Source organism: Aspergillus pseudotamarii (assembly GCF_009193445.1).
Source record: "Aspergillus pseudotamarii strain CBS 117625 unplaced genomic scaffold BDV38scaffold_12, whole genome shotgun sequence".
Classification (NCBI taxonomy): Eukaryota; Fungi; Ascomycota; class Eurotiomycetes; order Eurotiales; family Aspergillaceae; genus Aspergillus; species Aspergillus pseudotamarii.
Window position 1 is genome coordinate 408,977 of NW_022475026.1, and position 17,374 is coordinate 426,350.

A 17,374-nucleotide genomic window follows, 5' to 3' on the forward strand; every position below is an offset into this window, starting at 1 on the left:
ATTGTTCCCCCGTCTGAACCCTAATCCCCCAATGCCCCTCCCTTTCTCTGTCCGTAATAAATGCTGACCCCCTCCTTTCCCAATGATTCTCGCATACTATATTCCGCGCTTTCAAAATGCCTCAGAAAGCAGTTGTTTACACGTCTTCCAAGCAGCTATCCCTCGTCTCCGACCGCCCTCTACCTAAGCTTCGTGATGACTACATTCTGATCAAAACGGTCAGCGTAGCACTGAACCCCACCGATTGGAAACATGTTGAGTGGGACCTGGGACTCACTGGATGTCTCGCCGGATGTGACTATTCCGGGATTGTCGAGGAAATAGGAAAGGATGTCAAGAAATCTTTCCGCAAAGGTGATCGAATCTGCGGCGTGACCCATGGCGCGAACATGTTGGAGCTCGAAGACGGCGCCTTCGCTGAGTATATCGTTGCGAAGGGCGATATCCAGATGCACATACCCGACACACTAAGCTTCCAAGAGGCTGCCACCTTAGGTGTCGGCATTACCACCGTTGGCCAAGGCCTCTACCAAAGTCTGAAATTAGCCTTGCCAACTGAGCCCATTTCCCAGCCGGAACCGATCTTGATTTACGGCGGCTCTACTGCCACTGGCTCGCTGGCTATTCAGTATGCCAAGCTTTCGGGCTACCATGTCATCACTACCTGCTCGCCCCACAACTTCGACTTTGTCAAGAAGCTCGGCGCAGATGCTGTGTATGACTACCGCGATCCCAATTCCGCCGCGGCTATCCGCGAAGCTACCAATGATAATCTCAGACTCGCCTTTGACACTATCTCTCTGGATGACAGTGCCAAGTTCTGCGACAATGCTCTTTCAACCAAGGGTGGCGAGTATAGTAATTTGCTGGACAGCAAAATCGAGCGTGAGAACGTCAACGATCGCGCTACTCTAGGCTACACTGGTATTGGAGAGCCAGTTCAGTTCGGCGATCTCAAAATTCCCGCGATACCTGCAGACAGAGAATTCGTCGAGATGTTCTGGAATCTCTCTGAGCCCTTGATTGCACAGGGCAAGGTCAAGGTACACCCGGTTAAGGTTTGTGCCGATGGATTAAAGGACGTGCTGGAGGGAATGCAATTGCTGAAGGAGGACAAGGTTAGCGGGCAGAAGTTGGTGTATAATGTGGCTGAAACTCCTTGATCTTGAACATGGGCAGCTCTTTACTCGGGTTTCGAAATCCCTTTTTGTTTGCTACTATTTTTTCCACGCCGTCCACGAAATAGTCATTATGACACAGAACCATTAACTCGAAGTGTCTGTGTCAGCACAGCAGTACTATGCTCATGTTTCGAAGAATGAAAAGTTCGACGGTTAAATGGTAAAACAGTGACAGACACTAGCGTGCAATATATTTCAATGAACAGAGGAAAAGTCCCAGAGAATGTTTTGCCTGTCCTCACTACACGAACATAGTACATATGGGCGTTTCCTATAATGGCACGCGACTACCTCGCGACTACCTCGCCACTTCTTTGTTCCTTGAAGTCCTTTGCGCAGCTCTGAGACTCTTTGTGTGAGCTAGTCTATAAGAAGGCCCTCATCCGACTAGCGGTTGCTTCTGAATTGGTAATATAGTCAGCCATCCATCACTCGCTTGGGCATTCCACAATACTTATATATCTGTCCCTGGGACTACCGTCATGCCCCCTCTCACCGTCTGCAAACCTATGAACGCAAGTCTGCATCGGCATGAGGTCTATGGTATATATTTGTCCCCCTCCTGAAACATCATGAAGCTATCGGACTACTCGCACTTTTCTACTGAGGTATAGTCTCCAAGCTATAGGTCTTGTCGACATCACGATCTTCACATTGGTACTCCAAGCATTCATCCTCCAAAATGCCCCGCGAAATTGCACCAAGGGCCAAGCACATGGCCCACCTATGTTTGCTCGACCTTAGTATTGGGGAAGCCAGAGCCAAGTTCCATACATTACATGCTGAGACTTTCAGGCACCGGAGAGTTCAAGCCTTTTAACTATATACTTCTACATTCTGTGGAGGGGAGCAAACTGCCACACTCGATGGACCGGCAGCAGACCTCCGCGAGCAATGGCGAATGCTTAATGGTTGTCATCGTCGGCGCCATGACACATCGCTCCTCACTTCCATCTCTCCCCCATGAGTTGAAGGATATTCGAGACACTAGAGGTTCACCTAATCTAGCATCAGTACTACTCCACCTCCGGTATGGACCAATCTAACTCTCATGGAGTATTGTCAAAGCCGACTGGCTAATCTAGTTCGTTTGCCTTGGTTCTGGCCTATCTTTGGCTAGACCTCAGCGTAGAACACGCCCATGAAGTCTATCAAATGTTGCCTTTGCTCAGAGGACGAGATAAAGAGCATGCAACTCAGAACTTGGTTCGTCTCCGATGACTTGGGTTTTAGAAAAATACAACTACCTACTCTATGAATAGGGGTTCCACGATTCGGTCTTGACTAGCCTCCTGGATCTAGTCATACTCGTTTTCCTTACAGTACTTACTATCTTTACGATAGTCATACGAAATTTATATCATCTCTTGATGCTTTATTGTCTACCATTGTATCTTAACATGTTCTCGCCATCACATGGCACTTTTCTGAACATGCATATCTATCTCTAGTCGGCTGTGAGTGGTTTGAGAATGCTTTCAAGGAGCGCCCAGTCTTATTTATGCTTTTAAATGATACATACATTCTCCTATTCATGGACAGTCAATCCCGTCTGGCAGTAATCATCAGGAGTCATGTCGTGACATCCTCGATGCATTCTTCTGTTCAACCCACATACCCATAGTCCCAAACACCCCCAGACACCCAGACGTCATAAGAACAGGCCCCCAGACAGCAGGGGTGAACTGCCCCTTGAGCAAACTCTTCCGAACAGACAGGTATCGAAAAATACCATACACAAAGGATGAGATACTAATGGCTTGACAGAACGTCATGGCAGAAAATCCGCCGTTGTGGTCGAAAAATAACAAGCTGCTGGGATGTTGTTCTTGGCCGTTTTTGCGGTCGACATCGCGTGTCTGCACGGGCGCTGGAGTGGCGGCGACTGTGGCTGTGGTATTATCCGAGCCGACGACCAGGTTCAATTTGCTGCTTGACAGGGCAGACGAGAGCATGCGATCGACTGCATCCAGACGCCCGAGGGCTAGAGCCATAGCTGCGAAGCCGAGGCCCATGCGGGTCCAGGAGAGAAAGGTGCGCTCGTTGGCTTGGTGATCGCGTAGTTGTGAGCCGGTGTTGGCCACGCGTTGGGGGATTATTCGGCGCCATATGGAGGCCATTATCCTTGGCTTAGTATTCTATTCTATTGATCCACGTTTTTAATTATGAGTGTGGCTGTGCTGGAAGTAATTTGTTGGTTGGAAAATGTATTTGGAATGCTTGTTTTGGTCATGCAGATTATCGATTTTTCAGTCTGGACACAGGACCACGTGATCGTCTCAGACCTATTCTATGTGTACTGGATCGATGATGAGATCTAGTCATTTCCTGCTCTTTCGCATAGATTTGGAGAAAGGTAAATGAGGGTACATAGCTATAGATTCTGTTACGTCTAATTTAGCGGGTTTGATTGTATAATAAGTTCTTTTTCCTTATCTTTGCAGTCTATATATATATATATGTATTCTTGTTTGGTAACTGATTGAAGTACAGTATAGATAATAGGTTCGTGTAGAATAACCGTTCTCGGGACAGACGAATTGTTATGCAATGTTCCTATTCTGTCTATTAAAGTCTTTTGGCCCCAAAGCTTCAAAACAGAGTATTGGGGAGCTGTAATGAATCAATTTATATTTAGTTGGTTAAATTACCCACGGGCGCGCCATCACCTGTCTGTCTGTGTTGAATGTCATGGCTCGTGATTGGCTTAAGATTAATCAGCTAGGAAATAGCTGAAAATATAATTCGCGTTCTCTGGAGACCTGAATTAACAATATATATAATACAGTTCTGTAGACAAAAGTCAGTTAAATGGAGCCCGGGTTGACAAGACTTACAAGGAGGCTTGCTGTCTATCTAAACTGTCCTGGGTAGAACGAAGCTCAAGTCTTCTTGGACGCGAATAACCTAATGAGGCTCCCCTTTCTGGAAGTCTAATATGCCTGCAAGCTACCACGGATCATGTTCGAGCTTCCATTTGTACACCCTGTGTCTCATCTCGATGTCGAGCGATATGTGACGAACCAGTAAACACGCCGACATTAAATATGTAACTGCGGTGTTTAGTAAAACTAGTGTTGTTATTGTTTTTTGCCTTGAACAGGGCAAAAGGAACGAGAAGAAACGAGGTACTTCTACCACAGCGAATCTCTCAATCAATCCCGCTTAATTATCTACTTGTTATATACGAACTAGCCAATCAGGAGAGAGGAAGGAAAAGAGAACTAGTCGAAAAGAGGGAAATGTAAAACCTTGGTTTTCGATTTTGACCCCCAAATGGAACACGACTCGGCGCGCGGTAGTGCTGACAGAATCGTGGTTAGAGCAATTTAGCCTCATATGTAGTACCGAATTGGCCAATAGAATGAAGGTCTACGACTTAGCGTTACCTCTAAGTGGGTGGTATAAATGAATCTTTCCCGGTTTCACTTAGTGTTGACCGTGCGTTCGGAACCAATTGTTAGATAATCAATTCAATAGCCCTTCGGGGACTTTCTAAACACGGAGGAACTTGGCCCTAAGTCTGCGACGGATCGATTCACGCCATACGATGATAAATCTGTCGTGGTCAAAATGAAACACTCAGAGTATAAATACCGTAGAGCTTCTTGACAAGTTTTCATCAGAGTATCGAATTCTCGTTTGCTAATAACCTTGAGAAAACACTCATATAAAACAGTCGGCATCCTCTGGTAACTTCGAAGCCAATAACAATGTCTATCCCTTCTCACCCAAAGCTTGAAGGCTTTGATCTCATTCAGGCAACATACAAGCAGATTGGCGATCATGCCATTCGAGTGGACATACTAATTCCTCAAACACCCTATACGGGCAAACGACCGACTCTCGTCCGCACCCATGGCGGCGCCCTGGTAACTACCCACTAGCGCAATAAATATTACATGGTTATTAACAAGACATATAGGTTGCATGCGACTCACTATTCATGGATTTCTTTCCCCACTGGGCATCGGACCTAGCCCTCAAATATGGTGCCGTGATCGTTAGCCCCAACTACCGGCTGATGCCCGAATCCACAAGCTCAGAGATCTACGACGACATCGATGATTTCTGGAAATGGCTCCACTCACCAGTTCTGACCAATTTGCTTGCCAACCACACCACACCCACCGAAATTGACCTCACCCGCATCCTCACCACTGGTGACTCCGCAGGCGGTTTACTAAGCCTCTATCTCGCCCTGACCTATCCATCCCAGATCCGTGCCTCGACTGCGGGTTACCCATGGGTGAACCCCAGCTCAGCAGGCTTTCAGGCCCCGCGCACAACCTTACCATTCGGCGTACATACGCCTGAAAACGTCATCGACGACACCGTGGCTGCAGCAGCTTCTGGCCAGGTTGTGTCATCGGATCGCTCTCCTGCTCGGCTTGCGTTTATGCTTGCGGCTGTGGAGCATGGCCGTTTGGCTGGCTTCTATGAGCGTCAGGCGGAGGGGTCATCACGCCGAGAGCTGTTCTACCCTGCCAAGAAGCTGGAAGAACCGGGTATGAGTATCCCGCGGGGAGGAATTGCGATTTGGCATGGTCGTCAGGATACTGTGGTCCCTCTGGAGGACGTGGAGGGGTTTGTGGTGAGGTTACTTGAGGCTACTAAGGGCCTGCCGAGTGGCGATAAAGTTGTGCTGGCATTGCGGGATGGGGATCATGGTTTTGATATGGATAATCGGTATGAGGATGAGTGGTTGCAGAACGCTCTGAAGTCGGCGGTGGATGCTTGGTTGGAGTAATCGATTATACGAGGGGTGTATAATTGGGTATGTTCTTGATGTACCAATTAGTATAGATTAATAGTTCTTTGTGATGATTATGATATTTCATTTGACTACAAAACTCCCTCGCTTCGGCTCAGCAGCAATCCCCGACTCAGTACCGTGGACACAAACCTACCTTGTATGACACAAACTGAAAATAAAGATTCAATCCATAACAAAATACCCTAGGCTGTGTAAGCTCATCGCCACCATTATCCTATAGCATCAATGGGAAGGGCTATGACAACCAGCATGGCAACGCTATGAAAATCATACATTGGCCTTGAAGATTGTTTGGATTGAACTTATTTGTCCCGTTACTCTGAGACTCCAGGTTTCCTGATATACCCTTAGTGTGAAATGGGCGCAATATACTCTGTACAGCACTTCAATATCGTTATAATCGATGATTTACTAATGATCCTTCAGAATTGGTCAATAGGAAACTCTTCCGACAACATGGTGGCCTTAGCCTCACAACTAGCCCTAGAAATACTAGTAGCCAGGGTTTACTAAAGAAAGGCAATAATAACCGTTCACAGATTGTCTATGTATGAAATAAGTTAGATTCCTAATAATGCGCCCTTAACATCCCCTCCCAGCTGGACCCTCCACAGCCGATGCTCATTCAATGCGAATATTTCACCATTCCTGCCGAAGCAGAAATTCGCAACTCCGCCGTCAATCAGTATACGTCCGAGGAGGACACCTCCAGGGGACCAGACATTGACCCCGTCACCACAGCCGCTAAACACGTTGCCGTCTAGATCACACTTGATTCCATCAGGAATGCCTTTGTCGGCCATTGCGAAGAGTCTCCGGTTCGTAAGGGAGGGTTCGGCGTGATAGGTCGACACGTCAAATGCGTAACTAAATACCCAGTTCTAGTTAGTATCTCATTCCAAAGCCAGGTACATATGATTTGAATAGAAAGGTCATACATTGATGAAACCTTTTGGTCATCTATACTACCATCACCATGTAACCAGTGCGTATCAGTCACATAAACGGTCTTCTCATCAGGGGAAAAGCAAATCCCGTTCGGCTTTCCAAATCCATCAGCCATTGCCCGAATATTCCCATTCACTGGATTCCATCTGTATACTTGGCTTGGTAAAGAGGGCTTCGGCCGATACCCTTGTTCGAAACCATACGTCGGATCTGTAAACCAGATCGATCCGTCTGAGTGGACAATCACATCGTTCACGGAGCTAAATGGACGGCCATAGAAGTCTTCTTTCAGAAGTTTAGTGGTATATGGTGGTGTCGTGGACATAAGATATAATCCACTCGGCTGGGTCATAGACCCTTGTCCGCATATTAAGACCCCATCATCGCCGTAGTTGACCCCGCCGTTTGCGAGGGGGATCTGGGTTGGAATCTCTTCGCATTTGACTGGGGTTTCATTAAGATGGACGCGGGTGATCCGTACGAATTGTTCGCCTTGGGTGTTCCTGATGCGGCTACTGGTTATGAAGAGGTGGTTTGTGGAAGCAATAAAAATGCCTGCTTCGTGGGCAAATGGGCATAATTCGTTTTCTGCTAGTAATTCCAGCGTCGGAGATGGACCGAGAATAGAGTGAAAGCGCTCGTCGTGGACTTGGAATGTGCTTGAGAGTTTGGTCATGATGTACTGTGACTTTGATGGCCCTATTATACCGGGTGTAGTTTTCAGTCGGATTGAACTGGGAGTTGACAGGATTGAGATGCTGGTTAATGCGCTTTATGTGGTATTTAGTACGCCCTGGATTATTCTGAATATAGCCACCGTCAATACTTAAATACTCTTAATTGAGCGAGGCCAAATCAGTCAGTGGAAATATCTATATGGGAACCTTGCTTTGACGAAATGACAAAGGGCTTTAAGATAATGGGAAGCTCAACGAAAGTGAAGGAGAAAGGAAGACTGTCCTAGAGGGTCGAGGGAAATTATCGTTTTGAAGCTTCGGCCTACATAAGTCTAAAGGTGAATGGTGGATGATTCTATTCCTAAATCCAGATCCAGTATTTGGAGCCACTAATTCCCCTTCGAGGAACAATTGTATAAACAGCCCCGCCATCAGTGGGTCAAACCATCCCCACACCGGAGATACAGCGAAGCCCGTTAGACAACCCATGCAATCATTGATGTGCCTCAGATTATTCACAAGTGCTACCGTTTAACTAAGCACCACGCTAGCGTTGCTTACCATCAACGGAATGGACTGCCACCTGGGTAATAGTGTTTCCCAGAGATTGCGGATGTAGATTGTATGAACGATAAGACTACCTCTTCTGTTAACGTAGTGCATTAGGTCAAATACTGTCCTACAAGGTAGTCACTCGATCCCATCTTTGCGAGTAAGCTCTCCATAGCTTTGTTCAAACATCTGATGAACGGCTGGCCGGGGCGGGTAAAAGCCTCTATGTGCACTGATCGAAGCTTTCTTACGGAACAAGCCAGCGATGTGTGATGAGAAGTTACAAATTGCAAGAATGACAAAAGGCAAAACTTCCCTGATATATGAAAAAGAAAGAAAATAAAGAAATAAGGTAGACTGCCTACCCCGCATCTACAGATAAGATCAGCCTTTCCATTAATTCATTCTTACAAAGTTTCATGAAAAAAGATGCCTCGTTTCGGTGCACTTTCTTGGCAGACCCACACAAGTGTCTCGTCTCGGGGACCTGGGAAGCCCTAGAACGCCCTTCGTGTTCTTTATATGGAGAATCAACGCGGGGTTTAGGTTCTTGTGGGGCATGCAATGACATATGATTCTTTATGTGCATTATTCAGATGGCTTTGGTTAAGATGATGACAAGCTTGTTATAAGTACCCGGGAAAGGACTGCAACTGGGTCATCAGTTTTGTAACACTTTATCTCCTTTCCCTCAAGATCTACTGTCATGTCTGCCTCAACTGCTACAGAAGCTACCGGTGCCTCCCAGGCCTCCACCGCACCCCAGACACAAGTTACCTTGGGTTCGAAGGTGATTGCAAGTAAGCATATCGCATAGAAACCTCCCTCTGGATTCATCCCATTGACAGATTGTGATTTGTCCAGTTACCGGCGCGAACCGGGGCATCGGTCTAGGAATCGCAGAATGTTGTCTGTCTAACGGCGCAGAAAGAGTTTACTCCATTGATATCGGCGAGACAGGCGAAGAGTTTGTCGCACTCTCGGAGCGTTATCCGGGAAGACTTCACGCATTGAATGCAAACGTGACGGAAGAAGAGACGATCACCGCAGCTGTCGAGAAGATTATTGCAGAAGCAGGTGCAATACACGGTATGGTAGTAAATGCGGGCCGCACACATCATAAGGCAGCCTTAGATTTTACCAAGGAAGAGATTGAGAACTTGTTCAATGTCAATCTCTTCGGGGCGTTTTACACCGCGCGGGCGGCTGCACGTGCCTTTATTAAATTGGGTATCAAGGGTTCCATTGTCTTTACAGCTTCGATGGCTTCATACCGCCCTAATAAGGTAAGTGATTCCCTGCATAAAGACTATCCGTATATGCGACCAAGAACTAATGTACAAAATAGAGAGTACCCTCCACCCCATACGGTGCTTCAAAAGCGGGCATTCGCAACATGACCCATACCCTAGCCATGGAATGGGCTCAATACGGTATTCGCGTGAATAGTGTTTCTCCAGGTCTAGTAAAGACTGCTATGACGTATTGGGTGCCTCAGCAGCCGGACTGGGAGCAGCAGCTGAAGTACTATGGCGGGTTCCCTAGGCTCGCGGAGGTACAGGAGCTCGGTGGTGCATATGTTTACCTCCTCAGCGATGCGGCTAGCTATACGACATCCATTGACATCCCTGTGAATGGTGTTATTGGCAGTGAGTGACCATTCTTTCCAATGGTTCTTGCGATTTACTGACCATAGCAGTTTGTTGATCTGTTCTCATGTTGGAGTACCCTCGCTGGAGGAGCTGTGTATTCATGTATATAGGAGTTGAGCCACAAAAGATTCCCGCTCCACACAGGGTTGAATCACCTGAGTTGATATATTAACACATTTTTCAATTGGAACAGTGTGCACTGGCTTACATGGACCTCAGTTTGCATGGCACCAACGGCCCATTGATCAAGCGGCTAGAACCTGTATGTTTCGTCGGTGAAGAATCTGCAACCACCCCTCAGATGGATGCGTGTCCATTTCAGCCCATATTTCCTGCACAATACTATATTGTCTTCGGATACTCCCAATACCGTACTTTTGCACATCCAACCACCATGTTTCCCAAGGCTCTCGATCTAGGGCACAACATGATGCTATAAAGGCCGGCCAACTGATTGGGGCCATCTGGTTGGCGACATGCTTCGATTTGATTTCTTCAACAGCGAGCATATGAGAGGCAACTGTGGCAACCCCTTCTACTAAATCATGGGCTTTGACCCCTTGGATACAATTTAGGTAGAATATAAGAGCGGCACCATGCCATGCATGAGAATGATGTTTGAAGATATCAAATTCATCCGTGCCCCTGTCATTGAACGAGGGAACCTTATCGGAGGTCAAGGTCCAGGAAAGCAGGCGATCGCCAAGATCTTCACAAGCCTCGAGGAAATCATCCGGAATGGGCCCTTGTGCTTGGCGATAGTATTCTAGACATTCGTAGAGATCAGTTATTTCCTGGATGGCGGCTGCAATATCAGCTGTGATCCCGTAAGTGAACTCATAGCAATAGGAGCGATTATCATTTGTAGTCAGACTATCATGTCCCCTATGCGGCAACTCTCTGCTTGCAACCCAAGGCGATGGAGTACAACGAGAGGTAGTGCGGGCAAGAAGATTCAAGAATGCACTTTGAGTATTCAGCTGACGAGTGTCTCCGCTTATAAATTGCCATTTGCGGCGAGGGCCTTGAAAATTGGCTATCCCTTGAAGGTGAACACGGAAGTCGATGATGCTTCCTTCCACCACCTGATCGAATGTCATTTAGGTTTAAGTCTTTTCAGGTAGATAGTATGTAACATACTCCAATTGTGATCATAGAAAGAAGTGCGACCAAAAGAGTCTTATAATCAAATAGCGGTACCTCGTGCATCAAAACCATTTGCAGGGACTCTAGTGCAAGTTGCCGGTGGGTGATGCCCACGTGATGATACTCAGAGTTGGACTCATAGCACTGATGTAGATGGAAGGCGGAAGTGGACATAAGTGAATGGAATATGCACAGTCCAATATTCGGGGCTGCATTAAAAAGCCCGGACTCGAAGTACAGCGATCCTTCAAGTGCTGCCGGGGCATACAACGAGCGATAGGGATTTCCTGGGTGCGAAACTGGCAGAAGTATATCAGCAACATTTGTAACATAATGGTGAAAGAGCTTGTTGGTTTTCCAGCTGCTCGATAGAAATATTTGCGGTTGCAGTACTAAAGAAAGTTCGGAATTTGGTAGAATATCCGCACTCCAGGGAGCCACATCATTGACATCCTCCGGTGAAACAGTCTGCAATCCTTGATTATCATGAGCAAAGCAAGATTCGAACTCTGATTCGGTATGCTCATCATCTTGAGTACGTGCGGGCTTTGAGAGTAGTGACAACGTATCAAGCGGGGTCACGCCAGAATTTGGAGGCAACGGTGGGACCCGATAGTTCGGCCCATTTGAATTTGACTCGCAATCGTGTGTCCCTTCTGGGGAGCCCTCCACAGTTGCTGCACCATTTGAATGCCGCGATAGTGCCTGCTGGGATGGTGAAACGGGAGATGTTTTGTGATTGCTACGGATTTGATCTACAGGGAATACTGAAAAAGGGCCATGTGTTGTCGACACCCCTCGGTCTGCGTCCTCACTTACTCTAGTGAGAAACTCATCGATTTTGTCTGCCTTGAATTGAAGGATACTAGTCCAGCCTTAAATAAAATCTGAGCATGTGATGCATGAACCAGAAGAGGGTGCGATTGAAGTTGCTAACTCACCTGCACCAATGCGCCTCCTTCCGATCCGTGCAGAAAGATCCCTGTGGGGCCGACGACCTGCATCCGAGGAAATCCATTGCAATTGGATATCATATCCACCACAGGTTATTCCGAGTCGTAGGCAGCTTGCGCAGCCCAGTGGGTTCTCGTCACATTTAACCTTCCGGGCCTTGCAGGTCCAACACCTGATCAATGTCAGTAGATGCAGTACGGCGCACGCTGCCCTACTGACCCTGAAAATGTGATATGTCTGTGCTTTCTTTCGCCCATGATATCTCTGGTTTCGGCATGGCTAATACGAAGTGATTCACGTCCAGCAGGCCGGAACGTGGGGAATCTTTCTCCGAGATCAGGTGATTTATGCCCGTCGCCGATCAGGAAATGGCGGGGTTTCTTATCACGCCCGTGATATAGCCCTAGCAATCCTTAACAGAAGGGTTCTTGGTCCCTAAAGGAAGCTAGGTGCAGCGTTTCAATATGATCTTCTCACTTCCTTGTAAGAGTTACTTGAGATGAAGATTTTCCTCTGTTACCAGTTTCTTGGGTCACCATCGACAAGGGAAATTGATTTCGAAGGGCTCCATGTATTATGCCAAGCCTCAGCGCCTGTCGTTTTTCCTACAGTTCCCCAAGTTAACAACATAGAATTTGCGCTTCATAACCAAATCCTAAGTTAAGACTGTTGTGGAGATAGTTCCTCCTCATGATATACCGGTGCAAACTACTTCACGACCAGCAGCTCAGAGATTTATGAAAATACGAATACCATGATCAGAAGGGGGCTGCAATGGAAGGGCGAGTATGTTATACTGAGTTGGCCAGCTTACAGGGCGAAAGTTTTGTTCCAAACGAAAGGAAAAGCTTTCCAAGAACTGGGGAGCTCTTGGATAAATACGCATTTAGATGGTGTTTGTTGCTCCTTAGCCGTTATTCTTAGTATTTCTTTTTTCCTTCTCTCCTTTCTCATGTCTCATCTGAACTTATCTACCGGCTCAAGCTGAAGCCGCCAGAATCAAAAAGACGAAGTGATGGGTGAAGCGCTTACCTTTACACCTTTCGATGTCAGCTGCTGCAGCCTGTACCTTAGCATTCTCGGTGATGTAACGATAGTTAGCTGTCGCTTTATGTCATTACAGGGCAAGACTTAATGAAGTAGGATTTCCGTGCTACAACATTGAACCAATCCAGCATTCGGGTATTGCAGAGGTCAGGAGAGTCGAGGAAAGTTGTCTTTCTCTACCACTGAGAGATACTTTGGCTGTCAAGGCTTATTCATTCGGCGCCAGGAATAGGCTGCTCGGCGGTTTCACCCTGGTAGTAAGCGTACCGACAAGCATGATTGCAGCGAGTTATGTCCTTAGAGCCCTCATAACTATTTAGAGATGGTTAAACTTTGTGTAAAAGCGATGTAACTGGAATGGCTAGTCCTCTTCCCTAGGTTACGTTTCGGTGGTATATGACTACAGATGCAGTGGGATTCGCCTTTTCAACAATATATATATAGTAAGGTTGGTGGAAATTTTGACGAGCTGAAGACGCGGGATCCCTGAACCCGATAAAGAGTGGCAGAACCTAATCAGATGTATTATTTTCAACACTGGAAGTAATATTGGCGCAGAAAGCTGGCAGTGGATTAGAGGTAGCAGAAGTTCCAAGCACCTGCAGCTAAGGGGGTTGGCTGGTTAATTTGTACCTGATGTCGACTAATACTAATAAATGACATTCCTACGAAGGCACTTATCAAAGAGCCACACCACCGAGTTGAAACACGACGATACATGAGCGTGGGAATTCTTTAAATACAAAATTGGCTCGTGTTCATTGAGCGGAACGAAATTTATAATGTTAAAAGGTGCGACCGCTGGAAGCTACGCTTTTCGACTACACAGCGTAGCTTGTCCCTCCTAGGACGATCAATCATCTACTCTTGCTTTCTTACATACAGGACTGCAAAGATGAAAATTACTTCCACTATACTTCTTCCGTAACCCTTATCTGCGCTCCTTTGTCCATGTCCAAATGTTCATTCCGATCTTAGTCCCCGACAGAACGGGCATGCCAGCATGAAGAGTCTCTGGATGCACAGTCCCATCCGGTCGAATGTTCTCCCAGAAAACAGCATTACCAGCGATAGGCTTGAAGGTCACACCTGGCAGGTCCGAGTCACAGTCAATGAATTGGCACCACCTCTCATCGTCCGGTCTCGGCAAGTAGGGAAAATGGGTTCCGCCCCCAGTGCAGTTCGCCTGTAAAAACACATTCAATGTGGTCTTACGGTCTTTTTTGTGGGTTTCCCCGAAAGCATCGTAATGGTGTGTAAAGAAACCGTTTTCTTCATATCGCTGCACAGAAATAGCTTCGATTGTCATCCCAGGCTCCCACTCCTGGCTTTTGCGTGCGCGTTGTTCTAGACACCGAACTACATCATCTCGGTCCGGGAGGGCTGTGTGGGATTTTCTGGAGCTCTGATCCACTTGTGTTTGGCCAGAGCCATAGACGAAGGCGGGGGCAAAGTTTGGTCCGCTAGTTAAGTAAGACATAAGAAGAAAGTCCAATCAATTGCTTTTGGGCGGACAAACCTTTGCTGAATCAGATGACGAGCCTCATCGTCGTTGACAAAAGAAGCCACGTAGACCACTGGAGGATTCTGGCTGAACAGGTAGGACTGGTAGGGCTGAACAGGGCATTGCAATGAGACATCTGGCTCAACAAAGACCATGGAGGCAGTGGGATCCTCTGGGACGGCGGTGTCGAACGTTGAATCAAAGCCAAATGATGAAGATATTGATCCAAGTCCATCATTCTGGGCGAGCGACTGCTGACCCAGAGCAATGAGAAGATACATGAGAGAATGAAGCATCTTGCGAGGTTGACCCAAGCCCAAGTATCTTGGGTGTTTTGAAAAGAGCGCGAATAAATCACTGGTGTCTGGGACTAGGACCCTTCGAAGAGAAAGAAAATATAAACAAGTCTAGGGGCATTTCGAGGGAATTTCTTATTCCAAATCGAGCTGTGGAATTGGGCCCAAGACAATTTTGGTCCGCTCATCGAGTCTCACTGTGGCCCGCCGATCTTGTCGATCTGTGGGAACCATCGATTTAATTTATGATACGTTCGGTTTGCGGGAACCCCCAGATCCACCGCTTCGCCCCGACCCGAGCGTAGCCTTAGCATACACCTTGTCGAAATTTGCCTCTTGCAAGGGAAAGTTAGTTCATATTTCAAAAGCTTAGGCGTAGGTCCTTAAAAGTGCTGCTCTTTTTCAAGGGGTTGGATTTGTTTGACTACCGAAAACACAAAGAGAAAAACAAAATAACAATTAAGAAAATGGAAGATTAAGGTTTTCTGCCTTGACCCAATTTAAAACTATTAAGGATGGCCCCAAGTAAAGCGATACGAGAGGGCGACAGTCGAACAGATTGAATTGAGCGTGGAATTCTCCAGAGACTTTCATGTAATATAGCGCAGTAGTAGTAGTAGTGTGACATTGACAATGGTTTAATTTACATGGCAATGCGCTTCTAAAACCAATGGTGAAACCGAAACCCCCTCCCTCACCTCAAAATCCTTGGAGGCATTGCCCTGGTAACATGTTGGAAAGCCCTGGATGGATTGAAAACCGGGCCCTCCGGGGCATAAAAGTCCTTTAACACTCGATGGTAACTGTAGGCTGGGAGCAGATGTTGGGGACACATCCATAGGGTTTGCCATCCTCACGGAACACAGGCACGGTGCCAGGCTTCTTACTGGCACAAACTGCCTTGGCGGCGCTGACCGTAGCCGGGTCGAGGGCGGGAGTTGAAGGGCAAGTTGGAGGCGCAGGACAAGTTGGACAAGCTGGGCATGAGGGTTGGCCGGACCCGGACCCAGACCCGGATCCCGACCCAGATCCCGACCCAGACCCATGGTTAGGGATTGGGAGGTTGATTGGGATCCACGGCATTTGAGCCTGGGCAATGCCAACGAAGCAAAGACAAGCAAGAGTCTTCAGGCTGACCATGTTGTCGGAGAGGTAGTCTGAGAGATGATTCAATTAGTTCAGGAGCCACAGTGACGACTGCCAAAGGTCATACTTGCGTGAGAGAAGAAAAATAACTTGGTAAATGGTTGAAGGCTGATGGAAACTGGATCGGAAGCTGGGATTCACGAGTTGAAGGTAGGGAACAATGCGAATTTATATATCTGATGGAGGTTGCTTGGCCCTCAGCGCGAGACACTAGTTCCACTAAATTTTGCTGTAGCTGAACTGTCTCAATCCCTTGCAGCAATTTCAACTCTGTCGAGAATGCAAACTAACGCATCTATCGGAAGATAGCCTTCAATAGATGAGCATCCTCAGCCAGCCACTGAGGACTGCTACCGGGAAGAATACTGCGTAATATAATCGAATCAGCTCTAACTGTGGCAGAGTGAGCAAAGATCGTCCCGATCCCTGTGGGTATGTTCGGATATCATTTCCTTCCACGAATTTTGCCACAGTGGTTCTGACGATTCCACACGCGATCTGAAGGCCGAGATATTGACTTGAGAACTTTTTCATTATTACGATCAATATTTTGCGAACCCAGTTAATTCAGGTAATTCGTGTTCTTGAAATCAAATAAATGGGCGCTTTTGGAAAGTCAACTCCGATTTGTGAATTCCTCTAATGGTGGGCAACTCCTAGCCATGAGTCTCGTTATCAATGTCCCTGCATGCCGGCGATTAGGAACACAACGGCAATCGGGAGATCAGCCAGATTGTGCAACACAAGGGTAGATGTATCATATCCGCTTATGCAAGGTCCACTGCACCGGTGAAGGTCTAAGACAGATCACAGTGCTTTTGGTAACATTCTTCGGTCAGGATCTAAATTGATCGGCGCTGTTTGGTCCAATCAAATGGGGCCTCCCGTTCCATACCTATACTAGGATTTTGGTTCTGCTAAAGGTTTGTTCATCTCAGTCAAAAGCCTTGCTTTGGGACCAGGGAGATCGCTGTGACAAATTATCCCTCCAGACCCAGGGCCTTAGCGTAAAAGACGGCCATTTGACACAGCACAAGAGATCTTCATGGTGATCCACTCGAGATATCACGGGACGCATTGACCCACTCTGCTATTGCATACCGTCCATGTATCAAGAATTTCAACCCGAGGTAAAATTAAGGAAACAGGGGCGAACTGGGAAGACATGCGAGGAAGGGAGCAGTACGAAATTGACATTTATTCGTTGAGGGCTAATGGTATAAAATCGCATCAGATCCAACAGCGCCAGGTTAACAGACTATCCTAGAGAATAAGCATATGTTCTGTTTTCCATAGCAAACATGGTACCCAAAGATGCTAGCTTCTTGTCCTTCCTTGCCTTTCTGTTAGTCACTCAAGGAGTGTTTTCTCAGAATCAGCCTGTTTTCCCGCAGCCTGCAACAGGTCTTCAGGCGGGCTCGAGCCAGCAGCCTGTGTTCCCCCAGCCAGGTGTTCAACCTGTCTTCCCTCAACCGGGTGGTAGCCAGCAACCTG

The 17,374-nt window shown here is 47.1% G+C and overlaps 8 protein-coding genes across 8 annotated transcripts; 3 read left to right on the plus strand and 5 right to left on the minus strand.

Moving 5' to 3' along the window:
* The first annotated feature begins 19 nt into the window (after positions 1-19).
* BDV38DRAFT_28354 (zinc-binding alcohol dehydrogenase family protein) lies at positions 20-1,206 on the plus strand. The gene has a single exon (XM_032060058.1). The coding sequence runs from the start codon at positions 117-119 to the stop codon at positions 1,161-1,163; it is 1,047 nt and encodes a 348-aa protein (XP_031916357.1). The 5' UTR covers positions 20-116; the 3' UTR covers positions 1,164-1,206.
* Positions 1,207-2,487: 1,281 nt separating this feature from the next.
* BDV38DRAFT_28357 (uncharacterized protein) lies at positions 2,488-3,580 on the minus strand. The gene has a single exon (XM_032060066.1). It carries the CDS (start codon positions 3,299-3,301, stop codon positions 2,747-2,749), a length of 555 nt encoding a protein of 184 aa, XP_031916358.1. The 5' UTR covers positions 3,302-3,580; the 3' UTR covers positions 2,488-2,746.
* Positions 3,581-4,754: 1,174 nt separating this feature from the next.
* Positions 4,755-5,931, plus strand: BDV38DRAFT_269281 (alpha/beta hydrolase; the record flags this gene model as incomplete). The annotated part of the gene is made up of 3 exons (XM_032056941.1): positions 4,755-4,768; positions 4,861-5,053; positions 5,107-5,931. The coding sequence occupies 3 exons, from the start codon at positions 4,755-4,757 to the stop codon at positions 5,929-5,931; spliced, it is 1,032 nt and encodes a 343-aa protein (XP_031916359.1).
* A 587-nt stretch (positions 5,932-6,518) lies between these two features.
* On the minus strand, positions 6,519-7,582 carry BDV38DRAFT_269282 (SMP-30/gluconolactonase/LRE family protein; the record flags this gene model as incomplete). Its single annotated transcript, XM_032056942.1, has 3 exons — positions 6,519-6,825; positions 6,897-7,249; positions 7,283-7,582. 3 exons carry the CDS (start codon positions 7,580-7,582, stop codon positions 6,519-6,521), a joined length of 960 nt encoding a protein of 319 aa, XP_031916360.1.
* Positions 7,583-8,841: 1,259 nt separating this feature from the next.
* Positions 8,842-9,792, plus strand: BDV38DRAFT_280294 (uncharacterized protein; the record flags this gene model as incomplete). Its single annotated transcript, XM_032059271.1, has 3 exons — positions 8,842-8,935; positions 9,000-9,421; positions 9,484-9,792. 3 exons carry the CDS (start codon positions 8,842-8,844, stop codon positions 9,790-9,792), a joined length of 825 nt encoding a protein of 274 aa, XP_031916361.1.
* A 240-nt stretch (positions 9,793-10,032) lies between these two features.
* Positions 10,033-12,144, minus strand: BDV38DRAFT_290536 (Zn(II)2Cys6 transcription factor; the record flags this gene model as incomplete). Its single annotated transcript, XM_032061505.1, has 4 exons — positions 10,033-10,872; positions 10,928-11,232; positions 11,875-12,059; positions 12,107-12,144. The coding sequence occupies 4 exons, from the start codon at positions 12,142-12,144 to the stop codon at positions 10,033-10,035; spliced, it is 1,368 nt and encodes a 455-aa protein (XP_031916362.1).
* Positions 12,145-13,865: 1,721 nt separating this feature from the next.
* BDV38DRAFT_280296 (uncharacterized protein) lies at positions 13,866-14,734 on the minus strand (the record flags this gene model as incomplete). Its single annotated transcript, XM_032059272.1, has 2 exons — positions 13,866-14,397; positions 14,454-14,734. 2 exons carry the CDS (start codon positions 14,732-14,734, stop codon positions 13,866-13,868), a joined length of 813 nt encoding a protein of 270 aa, XP_031916363.1.
* Positions 14,735-15,411: 677 nt separating this feature from the next.
* On the minus strand, positions 15,412-16,018 carry BDV38DRAFT_240337 (uncharacterized protein). Its single transcript, XM_032053884.1, has 2 exons — positions 15,952-16,018; positions 15,412-15,891 (listed from the first exon to the last, which is right to left on the minus strand). The coding sequence occupies exon 2, from the start codon at positions 15,872-15,874 to the stop codon at positions 15,521-15,523; it is 354 nt and encodes a 117-aa protein (XP_031916364.1). The 5' UTR covers positions 15,875-15,891; positions 15,952-16,018; the 3' UTR covers positions 15,412-15,520.
* Positions 16,019-17,374: the final 1,356 nt, after the last annotated feature.